At 44.5% G+C, this 21,106-nt stretch overlaps 1 protein-coding gene across 5 annotated transcripts; it reads left to right on the top strand.

Moving 5' to 3' along the window:
- Positions 1-899: 899 nt before the first annotated feature.
- On the top strand, positions 900-20,888 carry dbnlb (drebrin-like b). 5 transcript variants are annotated; one of them, XM_038964363.1, is made up of 15 exons: positions 900-1,095; positions 1,964-2,019; positions 2,462-2,574; positions 2,672-2,746; positions 3,435-3,500; positions 8,333-8,410; positions 8,577-8,728; positions 8,839-8,893; positions 9,135-9,209; positions 16,045-16,162; positions 16,514-16,630; positions 18,996-19,109; positions 19,301-19,380; positions 19,594-19,678; positions 19,917-20,888. In XM_038964363.1, the coding sequence occupies exons 1-15, from the start codon at positions 1,013-1,015 to the stop codon at positions 20,051-20,053; spliced, it is 1,404 nt and encodes a 467-aa protein (XP_038820291.1). In that variant the 5' UTR covers positions 900-1,012; the 3' UTR covers positions 20,054-20,888. The 5 variants fall into 5 exon arrangements, with proteins under 5 accessions (XP_038820291.1, XP_038820165.1, XP_038820225.1 ...); XM_038964237.1 differs by having other exon boundaries at positions 3,435-3,581; XM_038964297.1 differs by lacking the exon at positions 9,135-9,209 and having other exon boundaries at positions 3,435-3,581.
- Positions 20,889-21,106: the final 218 nt, after the last annotated feature.

Below are 21,106 nucleotides of genomic sequence, written 5' to 3'. Positions count from 1 at the left end.
AGTCAAGGGGTCTGAATTCCAAATGCACTGTATAAACCACTAGCAACATGATTTTACTAGAATACTGCCTAAAAATGACTTTATTTGTCAGGCCAAGCGATTGACCTGATGCATTTTTTTTTTTTTTTTTACACGTTAGGCTGATTTAAATGTGTAAACGTGCACCCATTACCATCACCATTAGGTTAATCTAGGTTGTTGAAACGTATGCCAGTCCATCATTGTTTACATTGTGTCTGTTTTTGTGTACATTTCATTTCACACTGGAAGAAAACAGGGTAAGCAAAAAAAATATTCGTGTTTTGTCTTTACAACTGATATTAACCACAACAGTACATTAATGTATTGTTTTGGAATGACTATAATGTATAGGACTAAATGCATATGTCTATAACACAGTCCCCCTCCAAAACTACACATATTTGTTAAGTAGAGACCCTACTGAGTATTTCCCACCCCACTTTAGCTGAGACAGGTAGAACAGTTTTCTCTCTACAAGCCAATATGTATCCAATGTACAGTCTATTACAGAATATTGCATTGGGCGCTATAGAGTGGGCAGAGAACGAAGTGCTGCTGCGTTTGTAGGACACAGTCTGCCTCCAAAACCACACATATTTGGTTAGTAGAGACCCTACTGAGTATTTCCGACCTCACTTTAGCTGAAACAGGAAGACTAGTTTTCTCTCTACAGCCAAATATTCTCAACATATCAGTGTTAACATTGCATTAATTCATTACTGGGGGTAGAAAAATGTTTTTTAAAACCATATTTTTTATTTTAATATATTTAAATGAGTTATCTACATTGCAATGTTTTGAAATGTGGGCTTTTATTTGGAAGCTTGCTTCATTACCGTACGAGTGACGTCATCGTTTGTGCTGCTGGAAGGCGAGCTTCCTGTGTGCTGAGATCTCAATCAGAAGTCAATTCGATTCGGTTTTACCGCCTCTCCTCTGCGAGTAGGACGGGCTTATCACGGCTATACACAACTGTTTCAGTGACTGAACGATGGCAGTGAACCTAAGCAAAAACGGCATTGCCCTGACAAATGCCTACAAAGAGGTGGTAGATGAGAAATGCAACACCAATTGGTAAGGACCGTAGCATCGCAGGAAAGCTCGCTAACGTTATCTAGCTATCTAATTGCATCGCCATAAAATGGTGCATCCGCTATTTTTAGTTAGCTAGCTACGTTAGTTCCTTAGTTAACAGCATTTAATTTCCCTTGCCTATCATGTAAGTTAGTTAGCTGGCTTGCTTGTTGTGCAATGAGAACGAATTTTGTATCAACGAAACAGTATAAATATTATTGCCATGTTTGTACAGTAGCCAATTATACAAATCGGATGACCATGTCATGTTGTCTGCCAATTTCCTTAGCGTTTTAGCTTGCTAGTTAGCTAAGTAAGGATGATGCTAGATAACATTAGTAGCTACGTTAGCTGTTTGTGTTTTTTATTTTGTTGATTTCTTAGGTCATTGCAATGCCTAAATATTGCATGCACCTAACGTTAGGCAGCAAATTTTAGCTAAAGAAGTGTTTAAAGATCAAGATGACCTGAATTAATGAATTAACCTGGTTTACCTCTCAAGAGGTTTATCAAACCCAGAGGGTTTCAGTCTTAGCACACTTCCTGTTGCTGAATGGGGACCAGACTCTCAGAAGTGTTTTTTTTAACCATATAATTACATAGTACACTATTATAGGATCTCAGTTGCTCACGTTAATGGTCTGTTCCAAAGTTATGCAGTTCAACCCAGTGTCATGTTTTTGTTTGATCAGGGCACATCACCTAACCAGGATGCTATTCTGCAATAACTTTTTAAGCAAGTGTTACTAAGTGTTACATGGATGTGAACAATGATGTTGACAGTATGGTAGCCTAATAAGCAGTGTAAACAACAATCTACTATTTGCAATAGTAGTGTGATCCTGTAACCAGGCATTCTTCTCTGCAGGGCATTGTACACCTATGAGGGGAACACTAATGATATCCGATTGGCAGAGAAGGGAGGTGAGTGTGGTACACAGGATCTTAGAAAGGCTCCAACATTTAAATGTTTTCCGTTTGGAATCGAGTCTGCAGTGTTGTCTGAGATCATCATCACCTTAACTTATGGTGTGCCACTGAATTGCTCTCTAAGCACAGTAAGGCAATTTAAAAGATGAAAGCAAAGGTAGTAAGTATTTTGCAGTAGGTGGGTCTTTTATTGTTTCAATAAAATAAGAACAATTTTCATATGTGAAAAGATAGGTAGCAAACAAATCATGTATAATGCAGGAAGAATCTTCCAGCACATACCCTGTCAAAAACGGAACATGTTGAAAGTGCCTACGGCAGTATTGTTTGCCATGTAGCCATATTGTATACAAAATGTAAGCTTTACACAGTAATGTACATTACTTTGCATAGAACATACATTCTACAATGTGCCAACATTACAATACTGTTTCAGATGGTGGACTGGAGGAACTGGTGGAGGAACTTAGCAGCGGGAAAATTATGTACGCGTTCTGTCGTGTCCAGGACCCAAACTCTGGCCTGTGCAAATACGTCCTCATCAACTGGGTGAGTGCTGTGCTACGCTCCCTTTTCTTCTGAAGGTGGCACTCCTCTGTATTTTGTAATTTAAGTTGAATGATGCTCATGAGTATTTGTGTTTCAGACTGGAGAAGGTGTGAAAGATGCCAGGAAAGGACTATGTGCCAATCATGTCAGCTCCATGGCAAATTTTCTCAAGGTATTTCATTTGGCATGGTATAGACATTTTCTCCACACAGACAACTTGTGTTTAGTTAAGGAAGAAAATCGATTGGATGCAACTTTTTGTGTGTACACTTGTAACACTGGCCTTAACAGGAAATGAAATGTATAGCTATTGCAGGAAAGGAATAGACACCCCTGTAAGTGCCAGTAGTAGCATGTTGGTGTTTAAGATAGGGAGGTCAAAGTTAATGCGTGACATGTTTATTGGCGCAACATTTTTTGACACAGTTAAGCTATTAAAACATTCTGATGTAGATCATTTTGTGTTTCCTTCTCTGACAATCAAAGCGTAGTATGCCTGTAACTTAATGCACTGTTTTTTAAATGGAAAAAGGCCCAGATCGTTAGGACCGAATTTGAGCAAATCCAAACATTTTAATTAATCGCGATTAATGCCATTAACTAAATTATTTTAATCGTTTGACAGCCCTAGTTTGAGTTAAGCAGCAGTTGGAGGCTGCTTTGGGTGAAGTTGTGGTTTCTAAATCGGCTCTTGAATTATCAGTTATCATGAAAGTCACCTTGCTAACTGCATGTCAACAAATCCTATGGGTGGTGGTTGTCAGATATCAAATATCCCTCCTACGGACAGCCCTTTCATGGCCTTATCTGGAATTTGTGATGCGTGTTATTTGTAGCTAAAATGTCTGCTGTAATTCCAGGGCGCACATGTCACAATAAATGCCCGTGCAGAGGAGGATGTGGAACCTGAGGCTATTATGCAAAAGGTGGGCAAGGCCTCGGGGGCCAACTATAGCTTCCACAAAGAGTCCAACAAGTTCCGAGACGCTGGTCCCCAGGGGCCTGTGGTATGTACCAAATACAGCGTCTTATCCTTTTTAGAGATTAAAACATTTTAGTTGTGCATTATGAGTTTGTTTCATCATTTTATCAGGATCTGTGCATACATTATGTTGTACAGTGAGGCAAGATGTGTTGTGGTCCGATAAAATGCCTTCATATAGCTAATTTGTTTCGGTAATAACTTCTCTGCGGACATTTTGGTTAGATTTACTGCACAAGACTGCAGATGAACAGCCTCTGGTAAGACACGTGGCGGGGGCCTATGTGTATATGTAAACAACAGCTGGTGCACGATATCTAAGGAAGTCTAGGTTTTGCTCGCCTGAGGTAGAGTATCTCATGATAAGCTGTAGACCACACTATCTACCTAGAGTTTTCATCTGTATTTTTTGTAGGTGTCTACATACCATCACAGACCGATGCTGGCACTAAAACTGCACTCAATGAGCTGTATACCGCCATAAGCAAACAGGAAAATGCTCATCCAGAGGCGGTGCTCCTAGTGACCGGGGACTTCAATGCAGGGAAACTTAAATCAGTTTTACCTAATTTCTATCAGCATGTTAAATGTGCAACCCAGAGGGAAACAAATTCTAGACCACCTTTACTCCACACACAGAGACGTGTACAAGCTCTCCCTCACCCTCTATTTGGCAAATCTGACCATAGTTCTATCCTCCTGATTCCTGCTTACAAGCAACAATTTAAGCAGGAAGCACCAGTGACTCGGTCGATAGAAAAAGTGGTCAGATGAAGCAGATGCTAAACTACAGGACTGTTTTGCTAGCACAGACTGGAATATGTTCTGGGATTCTTCTGATGGCATTGAGTACACCAAATCCATCACTGGCTTTATCAATAAGTGCATCAAGGACGTCGTCCCAAAAGTGACTGTACGTACATACCCCAGCCAGAAGCCATGGATTACAGGCAACATTCGCACTGAGCGAAAGCCTAGAGCTGATGCTTTCAAGGAGCGGGACTCTAACCCGGAAGCTTATAAGAAATCCTGCTATGCCCTCCGACGAACCATCAAACAGACAAAGCGTCAATACAGGGCTAAGATTGAATCGTACTACACCGGCTCTGACGCTCGCCGAGTGTGGCAGGGCTTGCAAACTATTACAGACTACAAAGGGAAGCACAGCCGAGAGCTGCCCAGTGACACGAGCCTAACAGACAAGCTAAATAATTTCTATGCTCTCTTCGAGGCAAGTAACACTGAAACATGCATGAGAGCATCAGCTGTTCCGGACGAATGTGATCACGCTCTCCGCAGGCAACGTGAGTAAGACCTTTAAACAGGTCAACATGCACAAGGCCGCAGGGCCAGATGGATTACCAGGACATGTACTCCGAGCATGCGCTGACCAACTGGCAAGTGTCTTCACTGACATTTTCAACCTTTCTCTGTCTGAGTCTGTAATACCAACATGTTTCAAGCAGACCACCATAGTCCCTGTGCCCAAGAACACTAAGGTAACCTGCCTAAATGACAGAAAACCTAGACCCACTCCAATTTGCATACTGCACCAAGAGATCCACAGATGATGCAATCTCCATTGCACTCCACACTGCCCTTTCACACCTGGGCAAAAGGAACACCTACAGTTGAAGTCGGAAGTTTACATACACTTAGGTTGTCATTTTTCAACCACTCCACAAATTTCTTGTTAACAAACTATAGTTTTGGCAAGTTGGTTAGGACATCTACTTTGTGCATGACACAAGTCATTTTTCCAACAATTGTTTACAGACAGATTATTTCACTTATAATTCACCGTATCACAATTCCAGTGGGTCAGAAGTTTACATACACTAAGTTGAATGTGCCTTTAAACGGCTTGGGAAATTCCAGAAAATGATGTCATGGCTTTAGAAGCTTTTGATAGTCTAATTGACATAATTTGAGTCAATTGGAGGTGTACCTGTGGATGTATTTCAAGGCCGACCTTCAAACTCAGTGCATTTTTGCTTGACATCATGGGAAAATCAAAGGAAATCAGCCAAAACCTCAGAAAAAAATTGTGGACCTCCACAAGTCTGGTTCATCCTTGGGAGCAATTTCCAACTGTCTGAAGGTACCACGTTCATCTTTACAAACAATAGTACGCAAGTATAAACACCATGGGACCACACAGCCGTCATACCGCTCAGGAAGGAGACGCGTTGTCTCCTAGAGATTAACGTACTTTGGTGCAAAAAGTGCAAATCAATCCCAGAACAACAGCAAAGGCCCTTGTGAAGATGCTGGAGGGAACAGGTAAAAACGTATCTATATCCACAGTAAAACGAGTCCTATATCGACATAACCTGAAAGGCCGCTCAGCAAGGAAGAAGCCACTGTTCCAAAACCGCCATAAAAAAGCCAGCCTACGGTTTGCAACTGCACATGGGGACAAATATCATACTTTTTGGAGAAAAGTCCTCTGGTCTGATGAAACAAAAATAGAACTGTTTGGCCATAATGACCATCGTTATGTTTGGAGGAAAAAGGGGGATGCTTGCAAGTCGAAGAACACCATCCCAACCGTGAAACACGGTTGGGATGGTGTCATGTTATCATGTTGTGGGGATGCTTTGCTGCAGGAGGGACTGGTGCACTTCACAAAATGGATGGCTTCATAAGGAAGGAAAGTTATGTGGATATATTGAAGCAACATCTCAAGACATCAGTCAGGAAGTTAAAGTTTGGTCGTAAATGGGTCTTCCAAATGGACAATGACTCCAAGCATACATCCAAAGTTGTGGCAAAATGGCTTAAGGACAACAAAGTCAAGGTATTGGAGTGGCCATCAGAAAGCCCTGACCTCAAGCCTATAGAATATTTGTGGGCAGAACTGAAAAAGTGTGTGTGAGCAAGGAGGCCTACAAACCTGACTCAGTTACACCAGCTCTGTCAGTAAGAATGTGCCAAAATTCACCCAACTTATTGTGGGAAGCTTGTGGAAGGCTACCCGAAACGCTTGACCCAAGTTAAACAATTTAAAGGCAATGCTACCAAATACTAATTGAGTGTATGTAAACTTCTGACCTACTGGGAATGTGATGAAAGAAATAATTTAATCTTTTAAGTAATTCTCTCTACTATTATTCTGACATTTCACATTTTTAAAATAGTGGTGATCCTAACTGACCTAAGACAGGGAATTTTCACTTGGATTAAACGTCAAGAATGGTGAAAAACTGAGTTTTTAAATGTATTTGGCTAAGGTGTATGTAAACTTCCGACTTCAACTGTGTTTGAGAATGCTATTCACTGACTACAACTCGGCGTTCAACACCATAGTGCCCTCAAAGCTCATCACTAAGCTTAGGACCCTGGGACTAAACACCTCCCTCTGCAACTGGTTCCTTGACTTTCTGACGGGCCGCCCACAGGTGGTAAGGGTAGGTTACAACACATCCACCACGCTGATCCTCAACATGGGGGCCTCTCAGGGGTGCGTGCTCAGCCCCCTCCTGTACTCCCTATTCACTCATGACTGCACAGCCAGGCCCGACTCCAACACCATCATTAAGTTTGCTGATGACACAACAGTGGTAGGCCTGATCACCGACAATGATAAGACTGCCTATAGGGAGGTGGTCAGAGACCTGACCATGCGGTGCAATGACAACAACCTCTCCCTCAACGTGATCAAGACAAAGGAGATGATTGCGGACAACAGGAATAGGAGGACCGAGCACGCCCCAGTTCTCATTGACGGGGTTGCAGTGGAGCAGGTTGAGAGCTTCAAGTTAGTTTGTTGGTGATGTGGACACAAAGGAACATGATCCAAGCACACCAAGACAGTCGTGAAGAGGGCGCGACAAAACCTATTCCCCTTCAGGAGACTGAAAAGATTTGGCACGGGTCCTCAGATCCTCAAAAGTTTTTACAGCTGCACCATCAAGAGCATCCTGACGGGTTGCATCACTGCCTGGTATGGCAACTGCTCGGCCTCCGACCGCAAGGCACTACGGAGGGTAGTGCATACGGCTCAGTATATCACCGAGGCCAAGCTTCCTGCCATCCAGGACCTCTATACCAGGCGGTGTCAGAGGAAGGCTCTAGAAATTCAGACTCCAGCCACCCTAGTCGTACTGTTCTCTCCTACCGCATGGCAAGCTGTACCTGAGCTCCAAGTCTATATCCAAGAGGCTTCTAAACAGCTTCTACCCCCCTTCTACGATGCTACTACTCTCTTATTGTCTATGCATAGTCGCTTTAATAACTCTACCTCCATGTACATATTACCTAAATTACAGCAACACCGGTGCCCCCGCACATTGACTCTGTACCGGTACCCCCTGTATATAGCCCCACTATTGTTATTTACTGCTGTTCCTTTATTTGTTATTCTTATCTTACTTTTTATTCGTTTTTTTAATTTTCTTAACTGCATTGTTGGTTAATGGCTTGTAAGTATGCATTTCACTGTTGTAGTCAGCGCATGTAACAAATCAAATTTTATTTGTCACGAGTTTTTCAGTGTGAGTTAGTTTCCAATGTGTTGGTTGTTGTGATGGTGCAGCTGGTTGTTTACAATGACTCGTCTGCAGTAGAATCCAGTGGCTTAGTTGAGGCTCATGATTGCTGGCCAGGGCTGGAGCCAGAGAGACGAGGCAGGTTGTTTAAAGCCTGTTAACTCCCCATAATCAACCAACATGCTGCGTCAGTATTGGATCTGGGTAGGGGTTGGTGTCCAGGAGTGACAACTTGTTTGGAGCATAGGAGATTTTTGTTATTATCTAACACATTTTGTTATGACAGGGCTCTGTGTATCAGAAGACCAACGCTATGTCTGAAATCAAGCGCACCAATAAAGACAACTTCTGGGCGCAGACAGAGGTAAGCCAGCTTCAACACCTTTCTCCCACTACAGGGACTCACTGATCCTCTACAGACTTGTTAGATTTGCTTGATCATAGCTCAGCGTGTTCTGGTGTCATGCGGCTGTTATGACACATTTTACATTACCCTAACCTTGTGCTCATGGCCCGTGTGTCTGTCTCAGAAAGATGAGGAGAAGCGGCGACAGGAGGAGCGCTGCAAGGCAGACGAGGAGCGCCAGAAGCTGGAGAAAGACAGGAAGGATCGAGAGGCCAAGGAGGCAACTCTCAGAGAGAAGAGAGACAAGGAAAGGGCCTCTATGATCGACCAGCAGAAGTGAGTAAAACTGTGGTTAGTTCACTTAGCTGTTGGTAATCTAGCTGACCTTATTGACAGACAGGTTTGCATTGTCTACTTCCCCCTTTTAACAACCATTTGTTTAACAGGAAGTACCAGCAGCAGCAGGAAGCTGAGAGCAGAGAAGATGAGAAACAACAATGGGTGAGTTTTCTGCTGGCTTACAGCAGGACTGGCCTGCAGTCTGAGGAGAATCAGTTAAAATCAGTTCCGCTATGTGGGAGGCAGTAGGTCAGTCTGTGCAACATGAACCCCACCTAAATTATGTTTTTAAATGTCAAAGCACAAATTTAGGACATGATAAGATTAGCACAAGAACAAACTATACAGAACCGTTAGGTGTAGCCTCAGAGGTAGTGTTCAATTATGTGGGATGCACCATCAGGAGGAACAGGAGAAGGACTTCCAGGCAACTCAGAAGAAAGGGATGAAGCGTGGTGAATCTGTGGAGAAAGCCAATGTGAGTTAAATGTGATTGTCCAAAATCTCCCTATACCCTGTGACTCAGAACTGCTTCCCTTTTCAATGACTCAATCAAATCTGTTCTTTGCTTGAATCCAAAGTCTCCACAGTTTAACTTAGTAATTTCCCTGTCTGTACATTCTTTGTATCTTCTACATTTTCTTTAGACATAATAAAGAAATTGTACATGTTTATTCATACTGTAGATCAGGGGTAAGCAACTAGTTTCAGCCGGGGGATGATTTTTGTTTGAGCAAATGATTGGGGGGATGGAAAATAATTTGTATAAGAATTTGGACACTGCACATTGATCACAACTAAGACCAACAAGATTGTATTTCAAATCAAAGTTTATTTGTCACGTGCGCCGAATACAATAGGTGTAGACTTTACAGTGAAATGCTTCCTTACAGGCTCTAACCAACAGTGCAAAAAAGGTATTAGGTGAACAATCGGTAAGTAAAGAAATAAAACGACAGTGAAAAATAACAGTAGCAAGTCTATATACAGTAGCGAGGCTATAACAGTAGCGAGGCTACATACAGGCACCAGTTAGTCGGGCTGATTGAGGTAGTATGTACATGTAGATATGGTTAAAGTGACTATGCATATATGATAAAGAGAGAGTAGCAGCAGCAGCGTTAAAGAGGGGTTGGGGGGTGGGGGCACACAATGCAAATAGTCCGGGTAGCCATTTGATTACCTGTTCAGGAATCTTATGACTTGGGGGTAAAAACTGTTGAGAAGCCTTTTTGTCTTAGACTTGGCACTCTGGTACCACTTGCCATGCGGTAGTAGATGGAACAGTCTATGGCTGGGGTCTTTGACAATTTTTAGGGCCTTCCTCTGACACCGCCTGGTGTAGAGGTCCTGGATGGCTGGCAGCTTAGCCCCAGTGATGTACTTACTGGGCCGTACGCACTACCCTCTGTAGTGCCTTGCGGTCGGAGGCCGAGCAATTGCCGTACCAGGCAGTGATGCCACCAGTCAGGATGCTCTTGATGTTGCAGCTGTAGAACCTTTTGAGGATCTGAGGACCCATGCCAAATCTTTTTAGTTTCCTGAGGGGGAATAGGCTTTGTCGTGCCCTCTTCACGACTGTCTTGGTGTGTTTGGACCATTCTAGTTTGTTGGTGATGTGGACACCAAGGAACTTGAAGCTCTCAACCTGCTCCGCTACAGCCCCGTCGATGAGAATGGGGGCGTGCTCAGTCCTCCTTTTCCTGTAGTCCACAATCATCTCCTTAGTCTTGGTTACGTTGAGGGATAGGTGGTTATTCTGGCATCACCCGGCCAGGTCTCTGACCTCCTCCCTGTAGGCTGTCTCGTCATTGTTGGTGATCATGCCTACCACTGTTGTGTCGTCTGCAAACTTAATGATGGTGTTGGAGTCGTGCCTGGCCATGCAGTCATGGGTGAACAGGGAGTACAGGAGGGGACTGAGCACGCACCCCTGGGGGGCTCCAGTGTTGAGGATCAGCGTGGCAGATGTGTTGCTACCTACCCTCACCACCTGGGGGCGGCCCGTCAGGAAGTCCAGGATCCAGTTGCAGAGGGAGGTGTTTAGTCCCAGGATCCTTAGCTTAGTGATGAGCTTTGAGGGCACTATGGTGTTGAACGCTGAGCTGTAGTCAATGAATAGCGTTCTCACATAGGTGTTCCTTTTCTCCAGGTGGGAAAGGGCAGTGTGGAGTGCAATAGAGATTGTATCATCTGTGGATCTGTTTGGGCGGTATGCAAATTGGAGTGGGTCTATGGTTTCTGGGATAATGGGGTTACTGTGAGCCATGACCAGCCTTTCAAAACACTTCATGGCTACAGACGTGAGTGCTACGGGTCTGTAGTCAGGTTGCCTTCGTGTTCTTGGGCACAGGGACTATGGTGGTCTGCTTGAAACATGTTGGTATTAGACTCAATCAGGGACATGTTAAAAATGTCAGTGAAGACACCTGCCAATTGGTCAGCACATGCCCGGAGCACACATCCTGGTAATCCGTCTTGCCCCTTGTGAATGTTGCCTTGTGAATGTTGACCTGTTTAAAGGTCTTACTCACGTCGGCTACGTATTGACGCTTTGCCTGTTTGAATGTTCGTCGGAGGGCATTGCGTTATTTCTTATAAGCTTCCGGGTTAGAGTCCTGCACCTTGAAAGCGGCAGCTCTACCCTTTAGCTCAGTGCGAATGTTGCCTGTAATCCATGGCTTCTGGTTGGGGTATGTACGTACAGTCACTTTTGGGACGACGTCCTCGATGCACTTATTGATAAAGCCAGTGACTGATGTGGTGTACTCCATGTTCCGGGAAGAATCCCGGAACATGTTCCAGTCTGTGATAGCAAAACAGTCCTGTAGTTTAGCATCTGCTTCATCTGAACACATTTTTATAGAACGAGTGCTTCCTGGTGCTTCCTGCTTTTTTATTTAAAAACAACAATAATTTCATACCATGATTACATTGAGACACGATCACATACACTACATGACCAAAAGTGTGTGGACACCTGCTCGTCGAACATCTCATTCCAAAATCATGGGCATTAATATGGAGTTGGTCCACCACTTTGCTGCTATAACAGCCTCTACTCTTCTGGGAAGACTTTCCACTAGATTTTAGAACATTGCTGCAGGGAGTTAGTGAGGTCAGGCACTTATGCTTTATATACCTGTCAGCAACGGGTGTGGCTGAAATAGCCAAATCCACTTATTTGAACTGGTGTCCACATACTTTTGTATGTATGTATATATATATATATATATATACACTGCTCAAAAAAATAAAGGGAACACTTAAACAACACAATGTAACTCCAAGTCAATCACACTTCTGTGAAATCAAACTGTCCACTTAGGAAGCAACACTGATTGACAATAAATGTCACATGCTGTTGTGCAAATGGAATAGACAACAGGTGGAAATTATAGGCAATTAGCAAGACACCCCCAATAAAGGAGTGGTTCTGCAGGTGGTGACCACAGACCACTTCTCAGTTCCTATGCTTCCTGGCTGATGTTTTGGTCACTTTTGAATGCTGGCGGTGCTTTCACTCTAGTGGTAGCATGAGACGGAGTCTACAACCCACACAAGTGGCTCAGGTAGTGCAGCTCATCCAGGATGGCACATCAATGCGAGCTGTGGCAAGAAGGTTTGCTGTGTCTGTCAGCGTAGTGTCCAGAGCATGGAGGCGCTACCAGGAGACAGGCCAGTACATCAGGAGACGTGGAGGAGGCCGTAGGAGGGCAACAACCCAGCAGCAGGACCGCTACCTCCGCCTTTGTGCAAGGAGAAGCACTGCCAGAGCCCTGCAAAATGACCTCCAGCAGGCCACAAATGTGCATGTGTCTGCTCAAACGGTCAGAAACAGACTCCATGAGGGTGGTATGAGGGCCCGACGTCCACAGGTGGGGGTTGTGCTTTACAGCCCAACACCGTGCTGGACGTTTGGCATTTGCCAGAGAACACCAAGATTGGCAAATTCGCCACTGGCGCCCTGTGCTCTTCACAGATGAAAGCAGGTTCACACTGAGCACATGTGACAGACGTGACAGAGTCTGGAGACGCCGTGGAGAACGTTCTGCTGCCTGCAACATCCTCCAGCATGACAGGTTTAGCGGTGGGTCAGTCATGGTGTGGGGTGGCATTTCTTTGGGGGGCCGCACAGCTCTCCATGTGCTCGCCAGAGGTAGCCTGACTGCCATTAGGTACCGAGATGAGATCCTCAGACCCCTTGTGAGACCATATGCTGGTGCGGTTGGCCCTGGGTTCCTCCTAATGCAAGACAATGCTAGACCTCATGTGGCTGGAGTGTGTCAGCAGTTCCTGCAAGAGGAAGGCATTGATGCTAAGGACTGGCCCGCCCGTTCCCCAGACCTGAATCCAATTGAGCACATCTGGGACATCATGTCTCGCTCCATCCACCAACGCCACGTTGCACCACAGACTGTCCAGGAGTTGGCGGATGCTTTAGTCCAGGTCTGGAAGGAGATCCCTCAGGAGACCATCCGCCACCTCATCAGGAGCATGCCCAGGCGTTGTAGGGAGGTCATACAGGCACGTGGAGGCCACACACACTACTGAGCCTCATTTTGACTTGTTTTAAGGACATTACATCAAAGTTGGATCAGCCTGTAGTGTGGTTTTCCACTTTAATTTTGAGTGTGACTCCAAATCCAGACCTCCATGGGTTGTTAAATTTGATTTCCATTGATCATTTTTGTGTGATTTTGTTGTCAGCACATTCAACTATGTAAAGAAAATAGTATTTAATAAGAATATTTCATTCATTCAGATCTAGGATGTGTTATTTTAGTGTTCCCTTTATTTTTTTGAGCAGTGTATATATTTCACACACACACAAATCAGATTACTTCGAGGTAGAAAGGAGTTGGAGCACTCAACAAAAATAAAAGCAGGATTTGATTTCATTTATCTCTCTCTGATCCGTTGTACAGGATGTGAACAGGTGACTGACGGTTTGAGGTCAAGCTGAAGTCGTACTCAGTGACCTGACCTTTGCGCTTAGCTCCTATTTATAGCCTAGTGGCCCATTGAGACACAACAATGTAAGAAAATAATGAAGCTTTGGATTTTGTATTCTTTACTTGTTCTCAGGTGGTAAACTTTTTATTATTGACTGGCCAATACTTATGTTTTTTACCACCCGAGAACAGGGAAAGAATATAAAATCCAAAGCGTCATTAATTGTAGCACAACAAATGTTATATACATGCTCAAATGCGTCTGCGGTGCTGCTTATATTGGTCAAATTATATGAGCATTAAAACTCTGCATTGCAGAACATAAGGCTGACAATAGGCCGGCCCTCCATGTACTGTGTCTGACACCCCTGGGCTAAACAATTTTCACTGTCGTCGAGTTTTCACTGTCGTCGTTTCTATAATGTTCTTGTTTAGATTTTTGGGGTCGCTGTGTTTCCAGATTCACAAACAAACACATATCACCTATGTATATTTTGACATGGCCTATTTATTAACGAGACACACTATTTCTCTTATTATTAGTAGTATTTTGTGCTACAATTTGCCATTTACCTTATGTTTCAATTATAATTGTCTTACATTGTTGTCTCAATGGGCCACTGGGCTATAAATAGGAGCTAAGCGCAATGGTCAGGTCACTCTGAGGAAGACTTCAGCTTGACCTCAATGTCAGTCACCTGTTTGCGTCCTGTACAATGGATTAAAGAGAGCTAAAATAAATAAATCTTGTGCTCCAACTACATTTACATTTTACATTTAAGTCATTTAGCAGACGCTCTTATCCAGAGCGACTTACAAATTGGTGCATTCACCTTATGATATCCAGTGGAACAACCACTTTACAATAGTGCATCTAACTCTTTTAAGGGGGGGGGGGGGTTAGAAGGATTACTTTATCCTATCCTAGGTATTCCTTAAAGAGGTGGGGTTTCAGGTGTCTCCGGAAGGTGGTGATTGACTCCGCTGACCTGGCGTCGTGAGGGAGTTTGTTCCACCATTGGGGTGCCAGAGCAGCGAACAGTTTTGACTGGGCTGAGCGGGAACTGTACTTCCTCAGAGGTAGGGAGGCGAGCAGGCCAGAGGTGGATGAACGCAGTGCCCTTGTTTGGGTGTAGGGCCTGATCAGAGCCTGAAGGTACGGAGGTGCCGTTCCCCTCGCAGCTCCGTAGGCAAGCACCATGGTCTTGTAGCGGATGCGAGCTTCAACTGGAAGCCAGTGGAGAGAGCGGAGGAGCGGGGTGACGTGAGAGAACTTGGGAAGGTTGAACACCAGACGGGCTGCGGCGTTCTGGATGAGTTGTAGGGGTTTAATGGCACAGGCAGGGAGCCCAGCCAACAGCGAGTTGCAGTAATCCAGACGGGAGATGACAAGTGCCTGGATTAGGACCTGCGCCGCTTCCTGTGTGAGGCAGGGTCGTACTCTGCGAATGTTGTAGAGCATGAACCTACAGGAACGGGTCACCGCCTTGATGTTAGTTGAGAACGACAGGGTGTTGTCCAGGATCACGCCAAGGTTCTTAGCGCTCTGGGAGGAGGACACAATGGAGTTGTCAACCGTGATGGCGAGATCATGGAACGGGCAGTCCTTCCCCGGGAGGAAGAGCAGCTCCGTCTTGCCGAGGTTCAGCTTGAGGTGGTGATCCGTCATCCACACTGATATGTCTGCCAGACATGCAGAGATGCGATTCGCCACCTGGTTATCAGAAGGGGGAAAGGAGAAGATTAATTGTGTGTCGTCTGCATAGCAATGATAGGAGAGACCATGTGAGGATATGACAGAGCCAAGTGACTTGGTGTATAGCGAGAATAGGAGAGGGCCTAGAACAGAGCCCTGGGGGACACCAGTGGTGAGAGCAACTAATTTCTACCTAGAATTTTGGAAGTTTTCTTGGTAAGAACGTCTCATGATTTTTATCGTTGTTGAGCACCCCTCCTTTCCTTTGTTTGCTGAGGTGTGAAGGCCCACCTGAACTCATTTTTGCATGAATTCCCCCCCTTTTTTCTTTTTTTTTGGGGGAGGGGGGGCAAAGAAAATCAATTACGGGCCAGGTTTTGCTGACCCCTGCTGTAGATTATTTTGGAGATTATGCCATTTTGCTTATCAGCAGTGAATTTCACTGGGGTGTTAAACTAATAAGAGTTCTGAGCTGAGAAGTTAAAAATCTGTCCTTCTGCCCCTGAGCGATGCAGTTAACCCTGGGGTTGGGTTAAATGCCGGAGACACATTTCAGTTGAAGGCATTCAGTTGTACAACTGACTAGGTATCCCCCTTTCCCTTCCCTTTCTATAGCTGTACAGTGGCCAGTGTGCATGTCTGACTCTCACTGTGTGTTTCAGGAGGCAGCCTCTCTGATCTCCCAGCGCTCTATGAACCCCAGAGAGATGTTCAAGCAGAGAGAGAAGGGCATGGACACCCCTGCTGATGCTGCCCACGCCCCTGCCAGCCCCCAGCCAGGTAGGCTACTAATTCCAATTCAACTGTTTGCTATTAATATGCCAAGTGTAGTTACTAATGAGGACTTTAGATTATTTGGTAAAATGTTTCTGCCATGGGTGTGTCCTAAATGGACTTGCTAGCTGTCTGTCAGGTGTGGGTAAGATCAGGGGATTGTCTGAGCCATGTTGAAACATGCAGGAGGAGATTCTTATTGCATTACTCTGCCTTCATCAGCTTTAACTCATTCAGACACAGACTGTCTCGTATCACATCTTGTCTCTAGACCACATCTGCTTTGTGTTGTCTGCTCTGCTGGGTAACCTCTCCGGCCAATGTGTATGTCTGTCTGCTCTGGTGTGTGTTTCTCAGGGCGTTTGCAAAGCCCTTTTCTCTCTAAGCAAACATGTGAGCCTGAGGCGTCCCGCTCGCCCCTGCGTCAAGCCTCCCCACTCTCTGCAGGCTCTGCCTCTCCTGTCCCTACTGCAGGTCTGAGCTCACTCATACCACTGACACAAACTGACACTGTCCTATCTCACATACACACAGACAGAGAGAAATACTTCACACGTGGATGACTGTGACATACAAGAGATGTTTGTTTCGGTCCAATCTCTACTTGATGCTGTTCCCTTTCAATCAATCAGTCCAAATTATTGACTTAATGGTACTCCATTTGCTCTCTTGTTACTGCAATTTAACGTCACCCTGAGGCTCATGCCCATGATTAGTCCACTGTACATCATCATGCCCACATTAGATCACTGTAACCAAGGCCTCCCGAGTGACACAGTGATCTAAGGCACTGCATCGTATTGCTAGCTGTGTCACTAGAGATTCTGGGTTCAAGTCCAGGCTCTGTCGCAGCCGGCCGCGACCGGGAGACCCACGGGCTGGCGCACAATTGGCTCCGCGTCATCCGGGTTAGGGGAGGGTTTGGCCGGCAGGGATGTCCTTGTCCCATCGCGCTAGCGACTCCTGTGGCAGCCCGGGCGCAGTGCACGCTGACACGGTCGCCAGGTGTACGGTGGTTGTTTTGACACATTTTGTCAAGAAGCAGTGCGGCTTGGTTGTGTTTCGGAGGACGCACGGATCTCGATCTTCACCTCTCCCAAGTCCATATGGGGGTTGCAGCGACGAGACAAGACTGTAACTACCAATTGGATACCACGAAATTGGGGAGAAGAAAGTAGTAAAACAATAATAAACATTCACTGTAATCATCATGCCCACATTAGATTACTGTAATCATCAATCTCATCCAGTGTGCTTGTCTTTTTCCATGAGAGTTCAGATGGTTTAGTATATATTCCAACTAGATCTGTCTCACGTCAGAATTAGATGTTCATCCATGTTTCTCAAACGTCAAAAGTGTTTAAGGTTAGGCAACACTCCTTCCGTGGCCTCCAACTGCTCTTAAACGCTAGTAAAACTAAATGCATGCTTTTCAACCGTTCGCTGCCCGCACCCGCCTGCCTGACTAGCATCACTACTCTGGACGGTTCTGACTTAGAATATGTGGACAACTACAAATACCTAGGTGTCTGGCTTGACTGTAAACTCCCATATTAAACATCTCCAATCCAAAATAAAATCTAGAATCGGCTTCCTATTTTGCAACAAAGCCTCCTTCACTCACGCCGCCAAACATACCCTCGTAAAACTGACTATCCTACCGATCCTCGACTTCGGCAATGTCATTTACAAAATAGCCTCCAACACTCTACTGAGCAAACTGGATGCAGTCTATCACAGTGCCATCCGTTTTGTCACCAAAGCCCCATATACCACCCACCACTGCGACCTGTATGCTCTAGTCGGCTGGCCCTCGCTACATATTAGTCGCCAGACCCACTGGCTCCAGGTCATCTATAAGTCTATGCTAGGTAAAGCTCTACCTTATCTCAGCTCACTGGTCACGATAACAACACCCACCCGTAGCACGCGCTCCAGCAGGTATATCTCACTGGTCATCCCCGAAGCCAAAACCTCCTTTGGCCGTTCTCTGCTGCCAATGACTGGAATGAATTGCAAAAATCGCTGAATCTGGAGACTTATATTTCCCTCACTAACTTTAAACATCAGCTATCTGAGCAGCTAACCGATCGCTGCAGCTGTACATAGCCCATCTGTAAATAGCCCACCCATTCTACCTACCTCATCCCCATATTGTTTTTATTTACTTTTCTGATCTTTTGCACACCAGTATTTCTACTTCCACATCATCATCTGCACAGCTATCACTCCAGTGTTAATTTGCTAAATTGTAGTTACTTCGCTACTATGGCCTATTTATTACCTTACCACCTCATGCCATTTGCACACACTGTATATAGACTTTCTTTTTTTTCTATTGTGTTATTGACTGTACGCTTGTTCATTCCATGTGTAACTCGTGGTGTTGTTTGTGTCGCACTGCTTTGCTTTATCTTGGCCAGGTCGCAGTTGTAAATGAGAATTTGTTCTCAACTAGCCTACCTGGTTAAATAAAAGTTAAATAAAAAATAAAATGAACACCGAATGGTTAAGGTTTAGAATAGGCTTAAAACAAAATTCTTAAACTTTCTATCGCTGGATTCGAACATGCAACCATTGGAATCAGAGGCAGATGCACCCTAGCAAAACCGAAACCTACTTGAAGGTAACAGTGCTCACTGTTGCCCTTAGTGGCCGGTTTCCACATCTCCTGACATCCTCAGCCATGGATGAACGTTGACTACTGACTTGTATCACGGGTGACCTGGCTGATATATTCAGTTTCTGAATATTTCTGAGTGCATGCCTTAGTATATGTGTACATTTGTGTGTATCTGTGCTCCTATATCATGTGTACATGTATGTATGTCGTAATAAGAACCCAGTGTGGATGAGCTCGTTGTGGATGAGTCATCCCAGTCTGAGTGCTTGGATGAGCAGGATGCAACCCCTATTCAGGATGCAGTCCCTGAGGAACAGTGGCAAGATGAAGGTGGGCCCTACTCCACATGCACCTCAGTCTGAACACAGAACAGTCATTCTTCTCATCTGTGACTCATCATGACCATTTCTCTGGACACATTTCTAAGTTACTTTGTATTCTGGATCCCTGCTGCTGCTGCCACCTGTTGGTGGAGGGAGATAGTCTTTAAAAAAAATACAATTGACCTTTTCCCCTTTCAGTGAAGGCACCAGCTCCTCCCACTCAGCACAACCATCCCACAGAGCCAGCCCAAAATGATCTCTATGAGGAGCCCCCACAGGTGAATATTTGACATGGCACATGTGAGAATCATTCCGCAAGGGTGAGGATTTAATTATAAACGGCGATAACATATGTTTTGTAATCTGAAAATACCTTCTCATTATTCAAATGCCATTCATGCCAAAAGAAGATGTAACGGGTAATATTTGCAGTTGAACTTAACACTTGAAGGGCATTCTCAGAGGTACAGCACCCCTTGTTATTCCCTCAGGTGGAAGAGAACACATTTGAGGTGCCTGCAGGGGAGAAGACGGACCGAGGTGTCTGTGCCAGGGCTCTATACGACTACCAGGCTGGTAAGCATCATCACAGCCTACTGACAATTTACAGCTGACACTCGGTCCACTGAACTGGTTCTCTATGTGAAAAATGTGTAACCGTGACGTTTTGCCCCAATACGGAGAATCAATATGGGTGGAACTGCTAGTAGGAAACTGGCAGTCTGTGAGGGAGTAGACACCGTCAAATAATACCATAAAGGATATCTGAATGGGCATGGTGATCTGAGGTATTGCTCCTCTTTTCATTCCACAGCTGATGACACCGAGATCTCCTTCGATCCTGATGACATCATTACTGGCATCGAGATGATTGACGAGGGCTGGTGGCGGGGCTACAGCCCAGACGGGCATTTTGGAATGTTCCCAGCCAATTACGTGGAGGTTATTTAGGTCCATACCTCGCCCACTCACTAGATCAGCATATTGGAGGCAGAATAGAAAAGATCCCCCCCAGAAGAATTTGGCAGTAGGAAAACTGCTAGGGTCCAGAACACAGCAGGTCAGAAGTAACTCAACAGTGAACCCTTTAGAATAGTTTGCTGAACTGGATCTGCCACATTAAGGACCAATATATGAACAATAACCATGGGACCAGGGGTTGCACAAATCTATCCCTGTTGAAGGAAGCAATTCAATTATGTTGTTGATGTTGTGAGCCCTTAGATGGCATAGTTTAGGTTTTGATGAAAACCCATATATTGGCCAACCCCAAACTGAATCTCTCACCTTTTAATGTGATGCAGTAAATTGTCAGGCTTTTTAGATTTTTCAATTCAAGTTTCCATTGCGAACATTAATAGCACATTCCTTATAAAGTGAATCCAGTTTTGTTCCAGATATACTATTTTTGTTATTTGTAGCATTCACTCCTGTTGGGTTCAGGATAATATTTCATCGCTCACATAATGGTACCAACTATGATCTTTGGCCTTTTTTGCCTTTTCCTCAGACTAATATTTTATGTGAGTATTTCTTTGTCAGAAATTTGTTTGCTTGAAAGGAATCCTGTGTGAATTTCCAACAGTAGTTTGGTATTGCAGTGGAATTGAATATTTGCTATGCTCTCTGGGTGGCTGAACTCGAGGGAAAATAGGGGTGTAAATAATGACACAATCATATTCTTGTGAAATATTTTTTTTTTTTTAAATACAGCTGAAGTCCTGAAGTCTACATACACTTAGGTTGGAGTCATTAAAACTTGTTTTTCAACATCTCCACAAATTTCTTGTTAACAAACTATAGTTTTGGCAAGTCGGTTAGGACATCTACTTTGTGCATGACACAAGTCATTTTTCCAACAATTGTTTACAGACAGATTATTTCACTTATTATTCACTGTATCACAATTCCAGTGGGTCAGAAGTTTATTTCAAAGTCATGTTTGGAGAACTTTTTGTGACTTAAAAGAATATGGTGCCATAGTGGTGACATACTGCAGACTCA

This window comes from Salvelinus namaycush, chromosome 1, assembly GCF_016432855.1.
Source record: "Salvelinus namaycush isolate Seneca chromosome 1, SaNama_1.0, whole genome shotgun sequence".
Taxonomy (NCBI): Eukaryota; Metazoa; Chordata; class Actinopteri; order Salmoniformes; family Salmonidae; genus Salvelinus; species Salvelinus namaycush.
This window is presented reverse-complemented; position numbering and strand designations above follow the sequence as displayed.

Coding starts and splice junctions, on each gene's coding strand:
- dbnlb (XM_038964237.1), top strand. CDS start 1,013: ATGGCAGTGAACCTAAGCAAAAACGGCATTGCCCTGACAAATGCCTAC. Junction 2,020..2,461: donor CCGATTGGCAGAGAAGGGAG/GTGAGTGTGGTA, acceptor ATACTGTTTCAG/ATGGTGGACTGGAGGAACTG. Junction 19,110..19,300: donor GGAACAGTGGCAAGATGAAG/GTGGGCCCTACT, acceptor TTCCCCTTTCAG/TGAAGGCACCAGCTCCTCCC.